General features: G+C 43.0%; 6 protein-coding genes across 7 annotated transcripts; 4 read left to right on the top strand and 2 right to left on the bottom strand.

The window, feature by feature from the left end:
* Positions 1 to 561: 561 nt before the first annotated feature.
* On the bottom strand, positions 562 to 1,747 carry LOC121627172 (gamma-crystallin M3-like). The gene is made up of 3 exons (XM_041965886.1): positions 1,736 to 1,747; positions 1,245 to 1,487; positions 562 to 837 (listed from the first exon to the last, which is right to left on the bottom strand). Exons 1-3 carry the CDS (start codon positions 1,745 to 1,747, stop codon positions 562 to 564), a joined length of 531 nt encoding a protein of 176 aa, XP_041821820.1.
* A 1,232-nt stretch (positions 1,748 to 2,979) lies between these two features.
* On the top strand, positions 2,980 to 6,360 carry LOC121627581 (gamma-crystallin M3-like). Of its 2 annotated transcripts, none has more exons than XM_041966535.1 (3): positions 2,980 to 3,006; positions 5,047 to 5,295; positions 6,082 to 6,360. In XM_041966535.1, exons 1-3 carry the CDS (start codon positions 2,980 to 2,982, stop codon positions 6,358 to 6,360), a joined length of 555 nt encoding a protein of 184 aa, XP_041822469.1. The 2 variants fall into 2 exon arrangements, with proteins under 2 accessions (XP_041822469.1, XP_041822470.1); XM_041966536.1 differs by lacking the exon at positions 2,980 to 3,006 and adding an exon at positions 4,879 to 4,893.
* LOC121627583 (gamma-crystallin M3-like) lies at positions 3,315 to 4,249 on the bottom strand. The gene is made up of 3 exons (XM_041966537.1): positions 4,226 to 4,249; positions 3,718 to 3,984; positions 3,315 to 3,593 (listed from the first exon to the last, which is right to left on the bottom strand). The coding sequence occupies exons 1-3, from the start codon at positions 4,232 to 4,234 to the stop codon at positions 3,315 to 3,317; spliced, it is 555 nt and encodes a 184-aa protein (XP_041822471.1). The 5' UTR covers positions 4,235 to 4,249.
* Positions 6,361 to 7,819: 1,459 nt separating the features above from the next.
* LOC121627376 (gamma-crystallin M2-like) lies at positions 7,820 to 9,303 on the top strand. Its single transcript, XM_041966255.1, has 3 exons — positions 7,820 to 7,828; positions 7,959 to 8,201; positions 9,028 to 9,303. Exons 1-3 carry the CDS (start codon positions 7,820 to 7,822, stop codon positions 9,301 to 9,303), a joined length of 528 nt encoding a protein of 175 aa, XP_041822189.1.
* A 2,560-nt stretch (positions 9,304 to 11,863) lies between these two features.
* On the top strand, positions 11,864 to 13,211 carry LOC121627382 (gamma-crystallin S-1-like). Its single transcript, XM_041966264.1, has 3 exons — positions 11,864 to 11,872; positions 11,999 to 12,241; positions 12,939 to 13,211. Exons 1-3 carry the CDS (start codon positions 11,864 to 11,866, stop codon positions 13,209 to 13,211), a joined length of 525 nt encoding a protein of 174 aa, XP_041822198.1.
* Positions 13,212 to 14,154: 943 nt separating this feature from the next.
* Positions 14,155 to 15,430, top strand: LOC121627120 (gamma-crystallin S-1-like). Its single transcript, XM_041965804.1, has 3 exons — positions 14,155 to 14,172; positions 14,760 to 15,002; positions 15,149 to 15,430. The coding sequence occupies exons 1-3, from the start codon at positions 14,155 to 14,157 to the stop codon at positions 15,428 to 15,430; spliced, it is 543 nt and encodes a 180-aa protein (XP_041821738.1).
* Positions 15,431 to 16,798: the final 1,368 nt, after the last annotated feature.

Genomic DNA, 16,798 nt, shown 5'->3' with positions numbered 1-16,798 from the left:
CAGCACAGATATCCTCTACTATATCTCATCATATCATTCATTAACACTGATTGATACACTGTGTACCTACAAAAAGTATTAGGAGACAGAAAGTCCCCTGCTGTGCTGCTGTGCTGTATTTGAAATGTTATATATTCACATTTGGGTTGCTGTAAATTTGTCACACATGCTGTGTGCACTCCTATTTGTATATTAGCCAAAGCTTCGGGGAAAAGAACTTTATTTTCAGCATTTCATATTTCAGATTCAGGCGTTTGGACATCACTATACGTTGATCTGCGGTATTCAAGAACACCACTGACTGGGCCAAACAAACCAAAGCTGTGTTCAGGAGATTCACACAAATATGCAGCAAATCAGTTTATTGTGCGCGTCACACAGTTAAAGAGGTAAATTCATTGTGGCTGGATTGCACAGTACTACAACTGGAACTACATGCAAACAATGCACAGATCACAGTTTGAGGATTAAAAACAAGGCTCCTTTTTGCCTCTCACTTTGACAACTCGTTGTTTCGATGAAACAAAGCATCTGCAAAACTCATCGGCTAAGTAGGCGTCACTAGACGGTCTCTGTGATGCGCCTGACTGAATTGAACCTCATATCATCGCTGCTCAGCTCGCCGAGGTTCCTGTATTTTCCTGGTCTCAGGTAAAACATCTTGCCCTCATAGTTCGGCTGCTCGAACATCAGCCAGTAGCCTTCCACCACGTGGCAGGACTGCATGTCCGACATGTGATAGTGATCCTGAATGGAGTCGCAGTCGTCGGTCAGCTCATGCATCTGGCCTTCAAAGTCAGGTCTCTCGTAGATCCTCATCTTAAAGGGTCCCTTGTGCTGTTGAAGTACAGAATGTTAAATGAAATGAAACACATGCATGAATGTGTTTGTACCAAGCTGCTGTGGCGTTAATATGAGTACCAAAAAACGATGAAGGCCTTACTGGAATATGGCAAATCGCTAACGCTATTGAGGAATGTGCTTGTGTGCTACAAAACCTTGTGATCTATTGCTGGCAGCTAACAGGCTACAGCGTGCAGGACAGCTTTGGGGTCGAGCAAAAAAGGCTTTTTTGTCAATTTTTTGTTTTTTTGGTTCTGGAAGTATCATTTCTGGATGTGCAGAGGTGAAATCAATCTCCATATTCTGATGATTTTACGTAAGTATATTTCCCATCAAACTGCCCCTTTTCATGACTGCCTGCCCTGTCTCTCCTCGCTTGGTGATCTGGTGCGCATATTTACCGCGGGGATAATGCGGCAGGACTGGATGCAGTCATTGAAGCCGATGGTGTTCTGATACTCGGGGTACTCCCCTGTGGTCAGCAGGTACTGCTGGCCCATGTAGTTGGGCTGGTCATAGACCATGAACGTCCCACTCTCCACCCTGCAGGAGCTGCATCGGCTCAGGTGAGAGGCGATTTCAGAGCAGTCGCTGATGCACTCGTATGAGCGGCCCTGGAAGTTTCTCCCCTCGAAGAAGATGATCTGGAGAGAAAGACACAAATTGTGTTTGGGTCCAACATGAGACAACATCCAGAGCTAAATGTTTGACTTCTGTGATATTCTTGTTAATAGAAATTACACTGTGTTGCATTGCAGAAATTATGCGTTACAGTATTTTGGTACATATATAGCAGGCCTATAAAACTACATTATAAGCTGGAGGCAGCATATGCATCAGTTAGCTTCTCTCTCCTGCACTCGCTGGTGCAGCGGTCTGCACCCTTCATTACCTTTCCGCTCATGGCCATGCTATTTGATTTCTGTTGTTCTCCTCACTGGCGTGCTGCCTTTTATGTATCATGTGACATCAAAAGAATCTGCCCCTCGATTGTGCGAAACGGCCGAGTCAGCTCATTGGCGTGCAAGACCCGGCCGTACGATGCATCAAAGCTGTGAACACTGCAGTCACTTAGATTAAACAGTAGTGGTGCAGATTTCACACTGACAAAGCAAACTCTAGTTATTGCATTGCTTTTGTATTCGTGTGCCATCATTTTTACTGTGGGACACATTTATGTTTCAAGCTGCAGCTGTCGAGTTTGCAACAGATTGATGTTGATTAAATGAAATGCTTTAATTTAAAATGATGTAATTTTTGAAGGAAGAAATTACATAATCCACTTACAAATGGACAGTTGAATTTATAATACTAACAGATCAAAAACACCTTCCTCAGTTCAGTACACACGTTTTTGCTGCTACAGCCTTATTTGGTCTGGTACAACCAGTAGCTTATGATGGCTAATGCAATTTTTTAAAACTTTTATTAAGTCAATGCACTGACTTCATCACCCGTCCATACATTTACAGCAGTAATATTACATTTAATTATGCTACAATTAAACATTTAAATGGTCTTGACACAGACGCTAAACATAGCGCACCTTGTTGGACATGTTCATTCCATTATCCTGCAATTACCACCAAATTTGCATAATCTCTCTTTAAGGTTGTGCACACAAAGATCAGTATTGGTTGTGAGCTCTATGTCAAACCCATGTAGCATTCTGCCAAATAAGGTGATAACATTTTAACATCTCATTGGTTGCCAAAAGAAGAATCCCTGTGTTTTTTTGTCCTGCTTATATTTCCTCCTCTGCCACCATTAAGTCAAAATGCAGTTAGCAGAGTGCTGTGATATTTTCTGAGCACATTCATGCTGTCTCAGGGATCTAACCTTTTGAATTTAGTCCAACCCTCAGGACAGATTTGGCATTTTTAGCGCCATTAATGCTATCAGCTGCATCATTATACTTACATAGTAAGAACCAGTACAAGCAAAACCCCAACATGCCTGATTATGAATCTTTTTAGTTGTTGGCAAAGATGAAATACATATAAAATATCTATTATTATAATAATATTATTACATATATTAGAGGGTGTTTTTCCACTGTAAAACTATGTGGACAAAGTGACTATAAACTATTAAACCATTAAGTGAACTCCCTGTTTCATTTGATGGGTGTTGGCAATGGGTAATGGTGGGATAATGGACAGGGTCTGGAGGCTTCCATGATATGTGCATAATACCACACAGTAATTCAACATAAAGTAAAAGCACAAAAAACACTTTATAGTCTGGAAGAATGACTCAGCTGCTCTCTCTCCTCATGAACTGTAAATAGCATCATTGACTTTATTTAGGAATCAAAATGTTCCCCTCTGACCTCTCGGTGGGATAAATTGTGCCCCCTGCATTGCAAAACATGTCATTTTACTCCATAATAAACTGCAAAACAGCAATAGGGACACTTCAAAATCATCTTTTTATTTTTGACTCACAGTTTCTTTCTCAACAAACAACAATCAGCAGATATCCATGATGCGTCTGATGGAGCTGACTCTTGTCATGTTGCTCATACCCATCTCGCGGAGGTTCCTGTACTCTCCTGGCCTCACGTATATCATACGGCCTCGGTAGTTGGCCTGCTCGAACATCAGCCAGTGGCCGTCCATCACGTTGCAGGACTGGCAGTCAGACATATAGTACCGATCCTGGAGGGACTCGCAGTCGTCCATCAGCTCTTGCGTCTGGCCTCCGAAGTTCTCCCTTTCATAGATCCTCATCCTGAACTGTCCCCTGTGCTGTTGGAGGAAGACGATACATGACATCAGTCCATCCAGACTTCTAGAATACATTTCTTTTTCTTTCTGTCCCGGAGGCAGGGCCAGTTCATGTGACATAATACACAACTCCCAAATGTCTTACCATGGGGATCATGCGACAAGAGCGAATGTTATCCATCATCGCCATGCCCATCATGCCCATCATGCTCCCCATGCGCTGAAAATCGGAGTACTCCCCTCTCCTCAAGAACACCTGATTACCCATGAAGTTGGGCCGGTCGTACACCACGAAGCACCCGTGTTCCACCCTGCAGGAGTTGCAGCGGTTCAGGTGCATGTGGATGTCGGAGCAGTCAGTGCTGCATTCATAGGACCGACCCTGGAAGTTCCTGTCCTCATAGAAAATAATCTGCGGCAGAGAACATACAGGAAACTTACAGCGGTTACGTGAAAACACTCGAGAACAGGACTCTTGGAAGATTTATTATTTGGATGGAAAAGACTTTCTGTAACTGTGGAACAATGCATTTCTAACCCTATAATGAACCCTTGCACAGCATCAAACTGCATCTGTAACCTATCAATCAGTTTATTACTAACTCTACAGCGCCAGATTTTTCAACATTATACAAACATATGACAAATAGTACCCTGCCCATGGTGATGGTTTTAGTTTTTACAAACGATGCCGACCCAGTTCCACTTTTATATAGAATCAGCCACAGACCACCTTTGCACACCTTTGTATGAAACATCATGACTCATCACGAGGTTCACGTGGGCCTGCATTCATTTTTTTTACAGCACGCCTCAATAGTTATTATTGTATGTTGAATGTAGGTTTGTTGGGTCACGTCAGGTCATGGCAGAAGCAAAACATTTCTCAAATAACATATTACAATCGCCTTTTTACCTTCCAGATGCTATAAGGCCAAAGAGGTGTTTGTGGAGTGTGCAGTGTATCTCACTATTCGTTAAATGCCTTCAGTGTTTGAGTAAAGTTCAGTCTCATCTTCATATCTTATATTCACACCGTATAGACTTTTACAGAAGAGATATGATTATAACTAGTTGAAGCTGCTGGAAGCCAGCATAAAACCCAATATTCGGCTCACAATAACTATTGCAGATTCTGACATACAGTAAAGTCTGCCACCCTATAGTGCTGCACTGTGCCACAATATAGAGTGATGACTCAAAGGTTTCAGCACAAGCCATGTGGAAATACTATGGCTGTGTAATGTATAAAAAGGGAAAAGGGTCGATGTTGAAGCTGTACATCTGAGATAAGCTCACAAATATCATGACCATGGGGAGGGTAAGTGAAACTTTCAAATCATCTGAGGCACAATTAATATTAGAAGCATTTAAAGTGAAAATCCACAGACAAAATGTCAATGAAAAAGTCAAAAAGAGCCTTAAGGCGAAATTCCTGACAGACGTTTCATTGTGTTCACATCGTTCTTTGCAGATCATATTCTATGAGGACCGTAACTTCCAGGGTCGCTCCTATGAGACCAGCAACGACTGCCCCGAGCTCACCTCCTACTTGAGCAGGTGTAACTCCTGCAGGGTGGAGAGCGGCCTCTTCATGGTCTACGAGAAGCCCAACTTCATGGGCCATCAGATGCTGGTGAGGAGGGGCGAGTATCCGGACAACCAGCGCCTGATGGGAATGAGCATGAGCGACTGCATCAGGTCCAGTCGCATGATCCCCATGGTAGGTGGACGTGTTTAGCATGAAGCCTGCATCAAACCACAAATTACAACAGTGATTCCAATTCTAGATAACACTGAACGACTTGTTCATCCATGACACCATCTAAAGAGACTTACAAACCAGTAGTAAATCATTTGCGCTGCAATTCCTGATCTGCTATTGAGGGATTCCGTAATTTCACTTAGCTAAAAAGACACCATCCTCCATGTTGGACTCCCAATCACTGTTCATTTAATTGTGAACACATTAAAGGCAGCGTTTCTACTGGTTGGCGCCACAAATTTGTAAGTTGAGCAAATGCGAAAGGCTTGAATGAATCACTACAAATATCTGAATACGCACAGAGGTTCATCCCTAACCTTGAAAACACATCTGTGATCAAATATTCTAAACTCAAGGTCCACTTACTAGCATTTAACCATATCTCACAGCCGCCATCAACAAGTGGAAACTACTCAGGTGTATTAACATAATCAAAGTGCCAAACTTCAAGCAGGTTACACTCACTGAGGAAGTCTGTGAGACTTGGTGCAAACCTATTCCAACACCACCAGTAAGGAGGCCATGAGTGGCTGTGGTTGCTGTACTTTTTTGGTAACCGTTATCTCAACATCACACGTGAATTATCAGTATCATTGCAGTAAAGGTTATTTTCTTGAGATCATGAGTGAATTTCCAAACATCACTGTCTCAAGTGTAAAACCACGGCTGTGATGTGCAGATCTGAAGGTCGGGTTGTTCATTCCTAGTTCAGAGGTCATTCCCCTGATGTTTCTCCGCCCACAGCACAGGGGACCCTTCCGGATGAGGATCTACGAAAGGGAGAACTTCGGAGGCCAGATGCACGAGCTGTCGGACGACTGCGACAACATGATGGACCGTTTCCGGATGTCTGACTGCCAGTCCTGCAACGTGATGGACGGCCACTGGCTGATGTTCGAGCAGCCCAACTACAGAGGCAGGATGCTGTACCTCAGGCCAGGGGAGTACAGGAACCTCAGAGACATGGGGATGAGCAACATGACGAGGTTCAGCTCCATCAGGCGCATCATGGACTCCTGTTAATTCAAAATCTCAATGTGCTGACTGGAAAAATAAAGAAAGCTGAAATCCAATGTTTCTGATCCCTGCCTGTCATTTCAATGAATGGCTCTCACTGATTGGCCCTGTGCTTGCTTTCACTTCATGTTAGCATGCTATGATATTTGCTATATATATATGCTATTTGAGATGGTCGTAATCCATCAGCAAACATTTTGTCCCTGCTGATGCATTTATGGAAGCGCGGACATTCAGTGTTTGAGAGTGAGGTACGAAAAGCTTCGATGTTAGAAAATCAGGAGGCACAATGAGCAAACAGGAAGTTCATGAAAAGGATTGTTAATAATGAGCTAAAACACCAGCCTTGTGTGTCCATTGGGTTATGGTTAGGGTGATACCAGGCCTGAAACCATAGAAGAAGAAACTTAAGTAGGGGGATAGAATGTAGCAGCATTCGTGGAGTTTGGTTCATTACTTCTAAGGATATGAACTTATGATCTTTAAGCACATGTTTATTTAGTCCGCATGCTGGTGGATGAACAGTTAAGAATAGGAAAATTAAGTCAATAATTACGAAAAATATTATATTTATAGCTCATGGAAAGAGTGGCAAAGATGTGACACACTCCACAGATGCAGATTAGTATTTAGGTGTTTCACAGCTGTTGTTACTGAGAACAATAAATTCATGACACAATAAAAACAGCCAAACAATCCACTTACTGCAATAAGAAAATGATAAACTGCTGCATACATTCACCGAAAACTCTCCACTCACCGACTGCTTTAAACCTGTCACATATCCTGGATTATAGGTTCACAGGGAACTGGTTTTGAGTATATGCAGCACCTAATGACCCCCACACATCTCCTGCTTTGCTTGAACTGAGCTCTGAAAAATGCAAAAACACCAAAGCAAATCTGGTGCTGTGGGAGTAAAAAAAGACATGTGCATCAAACCATTCCAGCAGGTGAGCACATTTTAAACCACATGAAAGAGCTCTCCTCCAGAAAATGAGAACAAAAATAGGAAACATTATACATGTGATTTAACATTAAATCACGGCTATTGACATCTGTATTAACGTGTCTCTAAAGCAGAAGCTCAGGCAGTGTTTTCAGCTGGTTACACTCGGGATAAGAAGCAATGAAAAGTAAAAACAGCAACAGTGGGTGAATGTTATTCCAGTTAGATGATCATTCAGGTCATTTGCGGCTGTCATGAAAACACAGGAGCTAATCTAACATTGCCAAATCATTTCTCTCCATCACTGCCCCTCTGCCTTCGCTGTTCCAGCATGTGTTTGATACAGAGTCATCATCAGACTGGAACAAAGGCAAATCAAACAGCACCAAGCCATTTTGCTGATATGTAAATCTACCTCATTTGGGTATCAAAGACTCGCCACACTCTGCACATTTTGTTTATCGATAAATACTTTGATGGGGCTGCAGCAAAGAATGAGGTTTACAGTGGATCCAAATGGGGAAGGTAAGATAAAACCTATGAGGCCTACAGCTGTTCTGCTTTTTAAAGACATTTGTTCATTTTGAGATAACTGGGCTCAAAATAAAATACTCACATTGCGCAACTGTCTTTTTCCCTCTCACCTTCGCCACAGATCACATTCTTTGAGGAGAAGAAATTCCAGGGCCGCTGCTACAACTGTAGCAGCGACTGCGCCGACCTGCACACATACTTCAGCCGCTGCAACTCCATCAGGGTGGAGAGCGGCGTGTGGGTGATCTACGAGAAACCCAACTACAAGGGGTTCCAGTACATCCTCAGCCCTGGAGAGTATGCCGACAACCAGCAGTGGATGGCCTTCAGCGACAACGTCAAATCCTGCCGCGCCATAAAGAATGTGAGCGTCCTCGTCCGGGCGACATCCGTGTCAAAAGCGATGGAGGATTTTGGGTTTTATGTGCAATGTTTCCGGATAGTGAGAGAAAAGTGTGTTTGGGCAGCTAGCAGCAGCACAGGACTGAGCTCTGTGGCAAACAGGCTGACAACAGCAAGCATATTTGGCAGGAAGTTGCAGCTTTCGCTAATAAGTTCGCCAAGATGTTAAAGGGGAACACACAAGCTAAAAAGCATGGCTGAGCTAATCAGCGCTTATATTAGCAATGGGCCAAGATAACCATCACCCAGCTGTGCAGTAACCCTCAGTTCTACAGAGCGTTTTAGGGCTTTCAGCTCGTTGTTTGGATTTTACAACCGAAAACTTTAGTGTTTTAGTGTCACACCACTCTTTTCAGTCTTCTTCCTAGCATCCAGGTAAGCTGCTACCTGCCCAGTACCAAAGGCAGACAAACAGAGACGCCATTTGGACAGGGTAGCAGCTAGCTGCTAACTACAGTGACGCGTTAAACAACTAAAGAGATGGATACTCGTATAAAGCTAAACAAGTGACGTTCACCCAAGGCTCAGAAACATAACTCTGAATGAATGCTAACTTGCTCTGTGGCAATTATTTTTTTTAACATGTTAGCCACAACACGTCAAGCGTGTGCGACTGTTAGCTCGTTGTGGAGTTTTGGCCCCAAGTGACCCCAAATGGTAATATCCCTCAAAGTCAGGCATCAACAAGTGTTTCGGTATTGGTGTCAAAGCTCAGGTGTCATATCAACACTGGTGCTGAAACTGGTATCCAGCCATCGTCTTTCACACTTGGTGTCTTGTGTTTGTAGGTTTATGGCAGCGCGTGGAAGCTGAGGCTGTACGAAAGGCCCGACTTCGAAGGGCAGATGGTGGAGTGCTCTGATGACTGTCCCTCAGTCTACGACACCTACAAGCTGCGTGAGGCCTACTCCTGCGTGGTGACCGACGGTGCCTGGGTTTTCTACGACCTCCCCAACTACAGGGGCCACCAGTACCTCCTGGAGCGCGGCGAGTACCGGCAGCACGGCGACTGGGGGGCGTCCTCGCCTGGCGTTGGCTCCTTCCGCAGGATCACAGAGTTTTAACTCTACCTCAGCTTTAGCCTTGATTAGAAAGTGCCTTTCCAGATACCTACACTGACATAACACCATCAATAAATGACAAGCAAACTCTGATCCTTCTTGTGGATTTTCTTTGTATGTGTCTCAAGCTAAACCACTGGTTCGCAGGTATGGCTCTTATATGGAAGACTACAGCAGCTGTGGTTGATAATAAGGCCAGTTATTTTTGTGATCACAACCTCACTATCTAATAAAAACAAATGGTCAATATATTTAGCTTTGAAAAATGAACATTTTAATACAGCATAATTTAATTAGACTAATTTGGGATATTAAACACTGACATTGTTTTCTCACAATCACAATTAAAGGGGTAGTTTTCCATAAAGTTGGGGGTTTACAATTAAAAAAGAAAGATCAAAATCAAAACAAGTGGGGCTGATATACACTGACTTTTAGGCCTCCCATAATGCAACTCATTGCAAAGCATTATGAAAGGAAGCTAGCACAGCCACACCTTTAACTCCATGTCCCCAGTTTATAATGCATGCTCTCTTATAAATTTTCAAACTGAAAGAACTCAAGTAATTTCATTTGAGTAGTTTTCTCAGGCTTGACAGAACGTCTCCAGAACCACAGAATACATTATAATACAATATTTTACAGGCTGAGTAGTTCTCCTTGCTATCTCTGGTTAAGATTGTTTGTCAGTTTCATCTTAAAGGCCCTCACTACTGACAAAAAAAGAGGAGAACACAACAAAGGATGACAGTCGAGAATGAAGGTAAAGGCCGGATAAAGATTATTCAATCATGACGATGATGACGTATCTCATTGTCATCGTTTGAAGAGTTTGAACTTGAAATGAACCTGAAACAATGCAATCTCAGGATAAGAGACTAAAGAGTCCAAACAAACACTAACACACATCTTTTCAATGCTTTGTATAATTTCTACCAGAGAGGAAATCAGTGCATTGGCCATGACCTCATCTTCACAATGCATGATAGCAGGAGCTTTTCTGAATACATAAACATGTCTGCACATTTCAGATCAGATATTGCTGCACAATCTGCACATAAATCTTGCTAACCAACCAGACATGGTTATTGAGAATGAGCAGAAGAGGTTGTGATTGATCAGAAAGAAGGAGAGCAAGAAGATCGAGAAGTACCAGCAGCTGATGTGGAACACATGCGGAAGATGAAGGCCAAGGTGGTCCCAGTGGTAAGTGGAGCTTTCAGGGCAGTGAAATATACTTTGAACGTGGCATGGTTGTTGGGCCGTTTTGAGTATTTCAGAAACTGCTGATTGTCATGTTGGGTACTTGCACGGTAACAGGAACACAGGGGATCGGACCCGTATGCAGATGCCTGAGGCAGAGCCCATGCAGTTGAGGGATTCTGCTCACACAATGAGATACAAGGGCCAATGGGATGTTGAGGCAGGCAAGGGTAAAACCCAGAGAAGAAAGTCAAAATGGGCAGGTAAGACTCCAATGAGCAGGCAAGGTCCAAAACAGGAAACTGGAGAGTGGCTGATGCGGGAACTGTGCACTTTGGTGGGGTATTCAGGTAACTCGGAAAGGAGGAAGAGTCCAAAAGTCCAGCCAACTATCGTTACTGACCATGTATATCCTTTATGAGACAGTGTACCCATTTTCTAATGCCAAGGACAATGCACCATGTCACAAAGCTCAAATCATCTCATTCTGGTTTCTTGAACATGACGAGTTCACTGTACACAAATGGCCTCCACAGTCACCAGATCTCAGCTCAATAGAGCCCCTTTTGGATGTGGTGGAATGTGCAGCAGGCAAATCTACAGCTACAGTGTGATGCAGGACTGGGGGATGTTTCCAAGACCTTGTTGCATTCATACCATGAAGGATTAAGGCTTGTCTGAAGGCAAAAGGGCCTCTAACCCAGAAGCAGTAAGGCGCAGCTGTGTACTGGCCATCTGGCTTACCAGACAGTGGGTCAACGCCAATTCTTGGTCGGAAGCTTTTGACACTATGGCTGCAATGTTCACGATTGTTCCCTACGATTGTCAGAAATTCAGATCAGATATTGCTGTAACTAAATTTGTCATTTCATTTGGAGGATTTGTTGGTTTTTGTCTTCATCAGCAGATGGAGTTAGCTTTGGAGTCAGTTTTTGGCCAGCTGCTCTGTCCAGGGCCGTGCATGCACTGTGTTCGATATGAATTAGTTATGCAGAGTGTGTAACCCTCTCCTGGAAAGTCTCTGGTGCCTTCCTGCCTTCCTGCTGTGGCACTGACTCAGCTCAAAGCGTTTCATATCAAACCAGATGTCCTGCAGTGGCCTTGTTTTTGTCAGCACGCTTTGCTGCATCCAGTGGCTTTGGGATGCTTTGCACTTTGCATTTGCATTGTTTAGGGAAACAGGATTGACTGCTTCAGAACAATGTGATAAGCCTGGATAAATATTTGAACCGCTGATTGAATAATCCAGTTCACACAAAGCGAACCATGTGCTTAGTTTTATTGTTCTTGTTCTGTATAAAGAGAATATTGGAAGTGGCTGCTTTAATGTTTTATATAAGAGCAAAGCTATTGATTAACTATGGAGAAGGTACATTGCCATATATTTAATGTAGAACATATACAGCATTTTTAAACATCTATCTATCTAAAGACTATAAATATAAAACTTATAGCTTTTTTCACACTTTAAAAATGTGTTTTATTCCCTTTTCAGATCATCTTCTACGAGGACAGAAACTTCCAGGGTCGATTCCATGAGTGCGACAGTGACTCCAGCGACCTGCACACGTACCTCAGCCGCTGCAACTCCATCCGGGTGGAGGGAGGATTCTGGGTAATCTACGAGAGACCAAACTACATGGGCTACCAGTATGTGCTGAACCCAGGAGAGTACCCAGACTACCAGCGCTGGCTGGGCATCAACGACACCATCAGATCCTGTCGCATTATTCGGAACGTGAGTCAAAAGAGTTAAATAATGCCAGAACAGACCATTTATTATAAATCATGCACAAATTATATGACTATTAGCTATTTTCCAAACATGTAATAGCATTATAATCTATGATTGTCATGTTTTAACGATGCAATCGCAACATCAGGAGCATTACCTCATCAGAATGATATTTCTAGGTTATAATGGTGTCATAAAAAACTCAAGGTCTTCTTACATGCTTCTTCGAGAGCTTTCAACCACATCTATGGACTATATCAGAGGATGAAGTCCATTCAGTTATCCCAGAGATCTGTTTTCATCATGTGACGTAAGCATGGAACTTTGGTCAAGTAATAATGGGCTTGAACTCATCTGCTGATAAAGACCATGAGATGGAGCAGAAAGCTGGAAGAAGTGAGTAAGGGGACCTTAAGTTAACATTATTACAAAACTATGTTAGATGTCAGCACACAAGATGCTGGCTCCAACAAAATTTCACCTTCAGAGTCTTGACATTCTACTCTCAGTTGTTAATTCTTCCTCTTCTCAGGTGCGTTTTCGTGGTGATTTGGCAAATGTTTGCTTGTTTGCCATCGCAGCTCGCTCAGCTCTTCCCTCCTGCTCAGAATAATTATCAGTACGAAACAATGCATGTCGTCTTTCCTCTGCAAGCTTTGATAGTAGGAAGTGTTCAGGGTTCTTTATTTCTTTCCACCAGGTGGGGAATGTGTGGAGGATGAAGGTTTGGGAGAGGCCAAACTTCGAGGGCCAGTCGATGGAGGTGGCGGACAACATGCCCGCCTTCCACGAGCGCTGGCACAGCCGCGAAGTCCACTCCTGCAAGGTTTTCGACGGTGCCTGGGTCTTCTACGAGCAACCCAATTACAGGGGGCGCCAGTACCTGCTGGAGAGGGGCATGTACAGACGGTCCACGGAGTGGGGGGGCATGCAGCCAACTGTTGGATCCATCCGCCGGGTTAAGGAACACTAGCCATGGAATTTTAGGAAAGTGCAAAGAGGCTGAACGTAGACCTTGAAAAATAAAATCATGACACAAAATGAAACACTGTTGCCTTATCTTCATCTTTTTCACAAAAAACCTGCATTATGAAACATATTTGATGTCAAATGTTTAATTTCTTTAAACTGCAAATTTATTTTGCCACCTACATACAGGCACGTTTACATAATGCTAATTTGGATGTTAAATAATGTTGTTGGTAATTTAATATACACTACCATATAGCTTTAAATAGATGTTTGCAGTGACTGCATGAGTCACACAGAAGCACAACTGAAATAACAGGAAACACACATCCCATTAACAATGCATGCATTTGTTTTCATTCTCATGCAATACTTTTTAAAATGCAGCATTTTTATGTTTGTTTGTGCATATTCTCCATAGTGCTCATATGTACAAACCATACTATTTGAAATTTAAATTTACAATTTAAAAAAAAGGTCTGTTTAGTTTTTTTTTATTTTAAGGACACACATATAATGAAAATCAAAGGGCAAGTAATACTGTGAATAGTTCAGTTAGTTAGAGGTTATAATAGCACAAGCTGGTGTGATTTTAATACATAAATGCTGTGTACAGTGCAGCAGATAAGACACAATATTACAGCGTGAAATAGTAAAACAGAGCAAAAACTCCACTAAGAAACATAACAACCAACAACAGCAAAATCTGACGCATTAAAAATTTCTGCATCAACACAAGAGCAATCAAACACGGCATATAAAGGCCATGTACTTTAATACAACTGCAGCCTCAGCTGACGTGCCAAAGTTAATGGGGAGCTCATTTGAATAACAATAATTCTACTTGCACTGCATTTCATCAGCCTTTATATGAAGGTGGAACATCAGTAATGCAGTGCAAATGAGGGGCTTTAATTTTATTGGGTGGGGAAGAGCATAAGCCGATTATGGAGCGCACGGGAAAGGTGAGTCCTGTAACTGTTCAACACGATGATGCCATGATGCATTTCAGACTGTCTGTTTCTAAATGTCCTTCAAGAGTCATGCTGATGGTGCAGTCGTTTAACAGAAAATTAATCTCTATATAATGCAAAGAGCTATAAAGACTTAAAGCAGTGCTTAATTTGTTTGATGCTCCTGCTCAAAGCCGTCGTTTAATTCCACCAAGATGAGCTAATTGGCCAAATGCTTTGAAATTTTGGCTTGTGATTCGTCGGCCTGATCCTACCGCGAATTTGTTCTTATTTGTGCAACAGGAAGCATTGACAGGAAGCATTTTTTGGCCACTTGGGGGCAGCATAACAAGATGAAAACATGCCAAGTTTTAGTGTTATCATCACTGACAGTAATGATGGCTGTGAAATTAGGAAAAGACGACCAAAGCTATGAGTTCTCCTTTAATAGCAGTATAGTTATAGTACTGGTAGATATAATAGTAATAGTTTTATCAATAATGTTCTAGTTTTAATAGCAGCTGTAGTATTAGTAGATGAGTAGTAGTAAAGAGTAGTAGTAGTACATGTAGTGGTCTAATGCAGAGTCCTGGTTGCAGATCTTCTTCTACGAAGACAAGAACTTCCAGGGTCATTACTATGAATGCAGCAGTGACTGCCCCGAGCTCAGCTCCCACCTCAGCCGCTGCAACTCCATCCGGGTGGAGTGTGGGGCCTGGGTCATCTACGAGAGACCCCATTACGTCGGCTACCAGTACGTCCTCATGAGGGGGGAGTACCCCAACTACCAGAGCTGGAACGGCTTCAACGACACCATCCGCTCCTGTCGCCTCCTCAGACACGTGAGTGAATAGGAGCAGAATTTCCGACTTTTAGCCGGTTTGCAGAGTTTGTTTATATTCGAATGCTGATATTCTGGGGTCATGTTCGAGTTCAGATTGTGTGGGTGATGCCCTTGTGCTGACACTTTGCTTGTTCAATCTTAAAGCCTTCCAGCAGGTACAGGATGCGCATCTACGAGCATCCTGACTTCAGCGGCCAGATGATCGAGTTCAGCGACGACGTGCCCAACCTGCTGGACCGTTGGCGCTACCGGGACGTCCACTCTGCTCAAGTCCAGGAAGGCATCTGGGTCTTCTACGAGCATCCGAACTACAGGGGGCGCCAGTACCTGCTGGAGAAGGGCGAATACAGACGGCACTCGGAGTGGGGGGCCCTTCATCCGTCTGTAGGTTCCATCAGACGTGTCTTGGACTTAGACAGGACGTAGGCTGCATCTTAAACTCTATCACTTCCTGTTTCTCACCTTCCTCAACTCATTCCCCTGAACATAATTCTCACCTGCAAATAAAAGCACACAAACTGCAGCAGAATTGGAGTGGTTTGAGTCATTTCCAACATTAGCCTCATCCTTTAGAGGTGCATTCCATATCATGACAATCTGTCCATTCAGTGTTGATATTTCTTGTGTACAAGTAGAAATTTGCCGACACTGGCACAAGACGAAAGGTCAGTGAGTCGCCAAACACATGTGGTGTGTTTCATAGAAATTTTACGAGGCACCAAGCTGGTGCATTGACTTGAACATCTGGTGGCTGATAAGCATCTGGCTAAAGCCCAGTAACAGAGAGGCTGCAAAAGCCCACTGATGATTCAAGGGGATTCACCAACAAGGACCCATGGTATGCCAGCGGCTATTGTTCCTAGATGGCAGCCTGTGCCAGAGGCTGCAGAAAAAAACACAACAGCGCAGTCCGACAAAATCCGCCACCCAGCTGGCGCGCAGACACAACAACAACAACAAAGGGCAGCGTGTTGGACAGCTGGAGCCACGTTTGGACAGATAGTTTCATCTACTGTACCATAGATGTGGTGGAGGATGACAGTTTTTATTATTGAACTCAGCTTCAGCTATATCCATCTGACCAAGGGTTAGGGTTAGGGTGGATTCAATCTTTATGTGCTTCCTAAAAAAAGGCCTCAATAAAGTAATAAATGTCAAATAAAGTGGAATTAAAGGTTAATTTCACTCTGAAATCATAACAAAGCATCAGACTCAATACACACCTCAGATCTGTTCTTAAGTACAGCACTTGAGTCAGTGACTTAATGACTTTACTTAGTGGCTTGAATATTAATGACTCATCAGCCAGAGAGATTTTCCACCTTAAGTTTGTTCTAATTAATGACTTAGAACTGATTCAGAGAGAATCAGTAAATTCTATATCAATCCTTTCAAAAAACAACTCATGAATCCTTTATAAAGGACGCCTTCATACACACATGAATCTGTGTTAACTTCTGGTAGTTGCGACAAGGGAAGGCAGGTGTCTGTGCTGCAGAGCAGATATTCAGATATCTGTGTCAAACAGCGAGAATGTGGAATGAATGAAAAAAGAATGAGAATGCAAGATGGCTTTTTGTAACGACACTGATGTTTCCATGAGTGCAGGAGCGATTGAACCATCAGGATAAAAAAGGATGCAGGCATGAGAGCCACCTAGTGGTGGTCGAGCTTTATTGCACAGGGCAGTGCATGAGAGACGCTTGACTCTCTGTGGAGGCTCATAAGGAAAACACAGAGATAGATGAAAAGGGTCTAAACATGGCTCAGAAACTATTGCTGTGTAAACCCTTT

This window comes from Chelmon rostratus, chromosome 24 (genome assembly GCF_017976325.1).
Source record: "Chelmon rostratus isolate fCheRos1 chromosome 24, fCheRos1.pri, whole genome shotgun sequence".
Lineage (NCBI taxonomy): Eukaryota > Metazoa > Chordata > Actinopteri > Chaetodontiformes > Chaetodontidae > Chelmon > Chelmon rostratus.
This window is presented reverse-complemented; position numbering and strand designations above follow the sequence as displayed.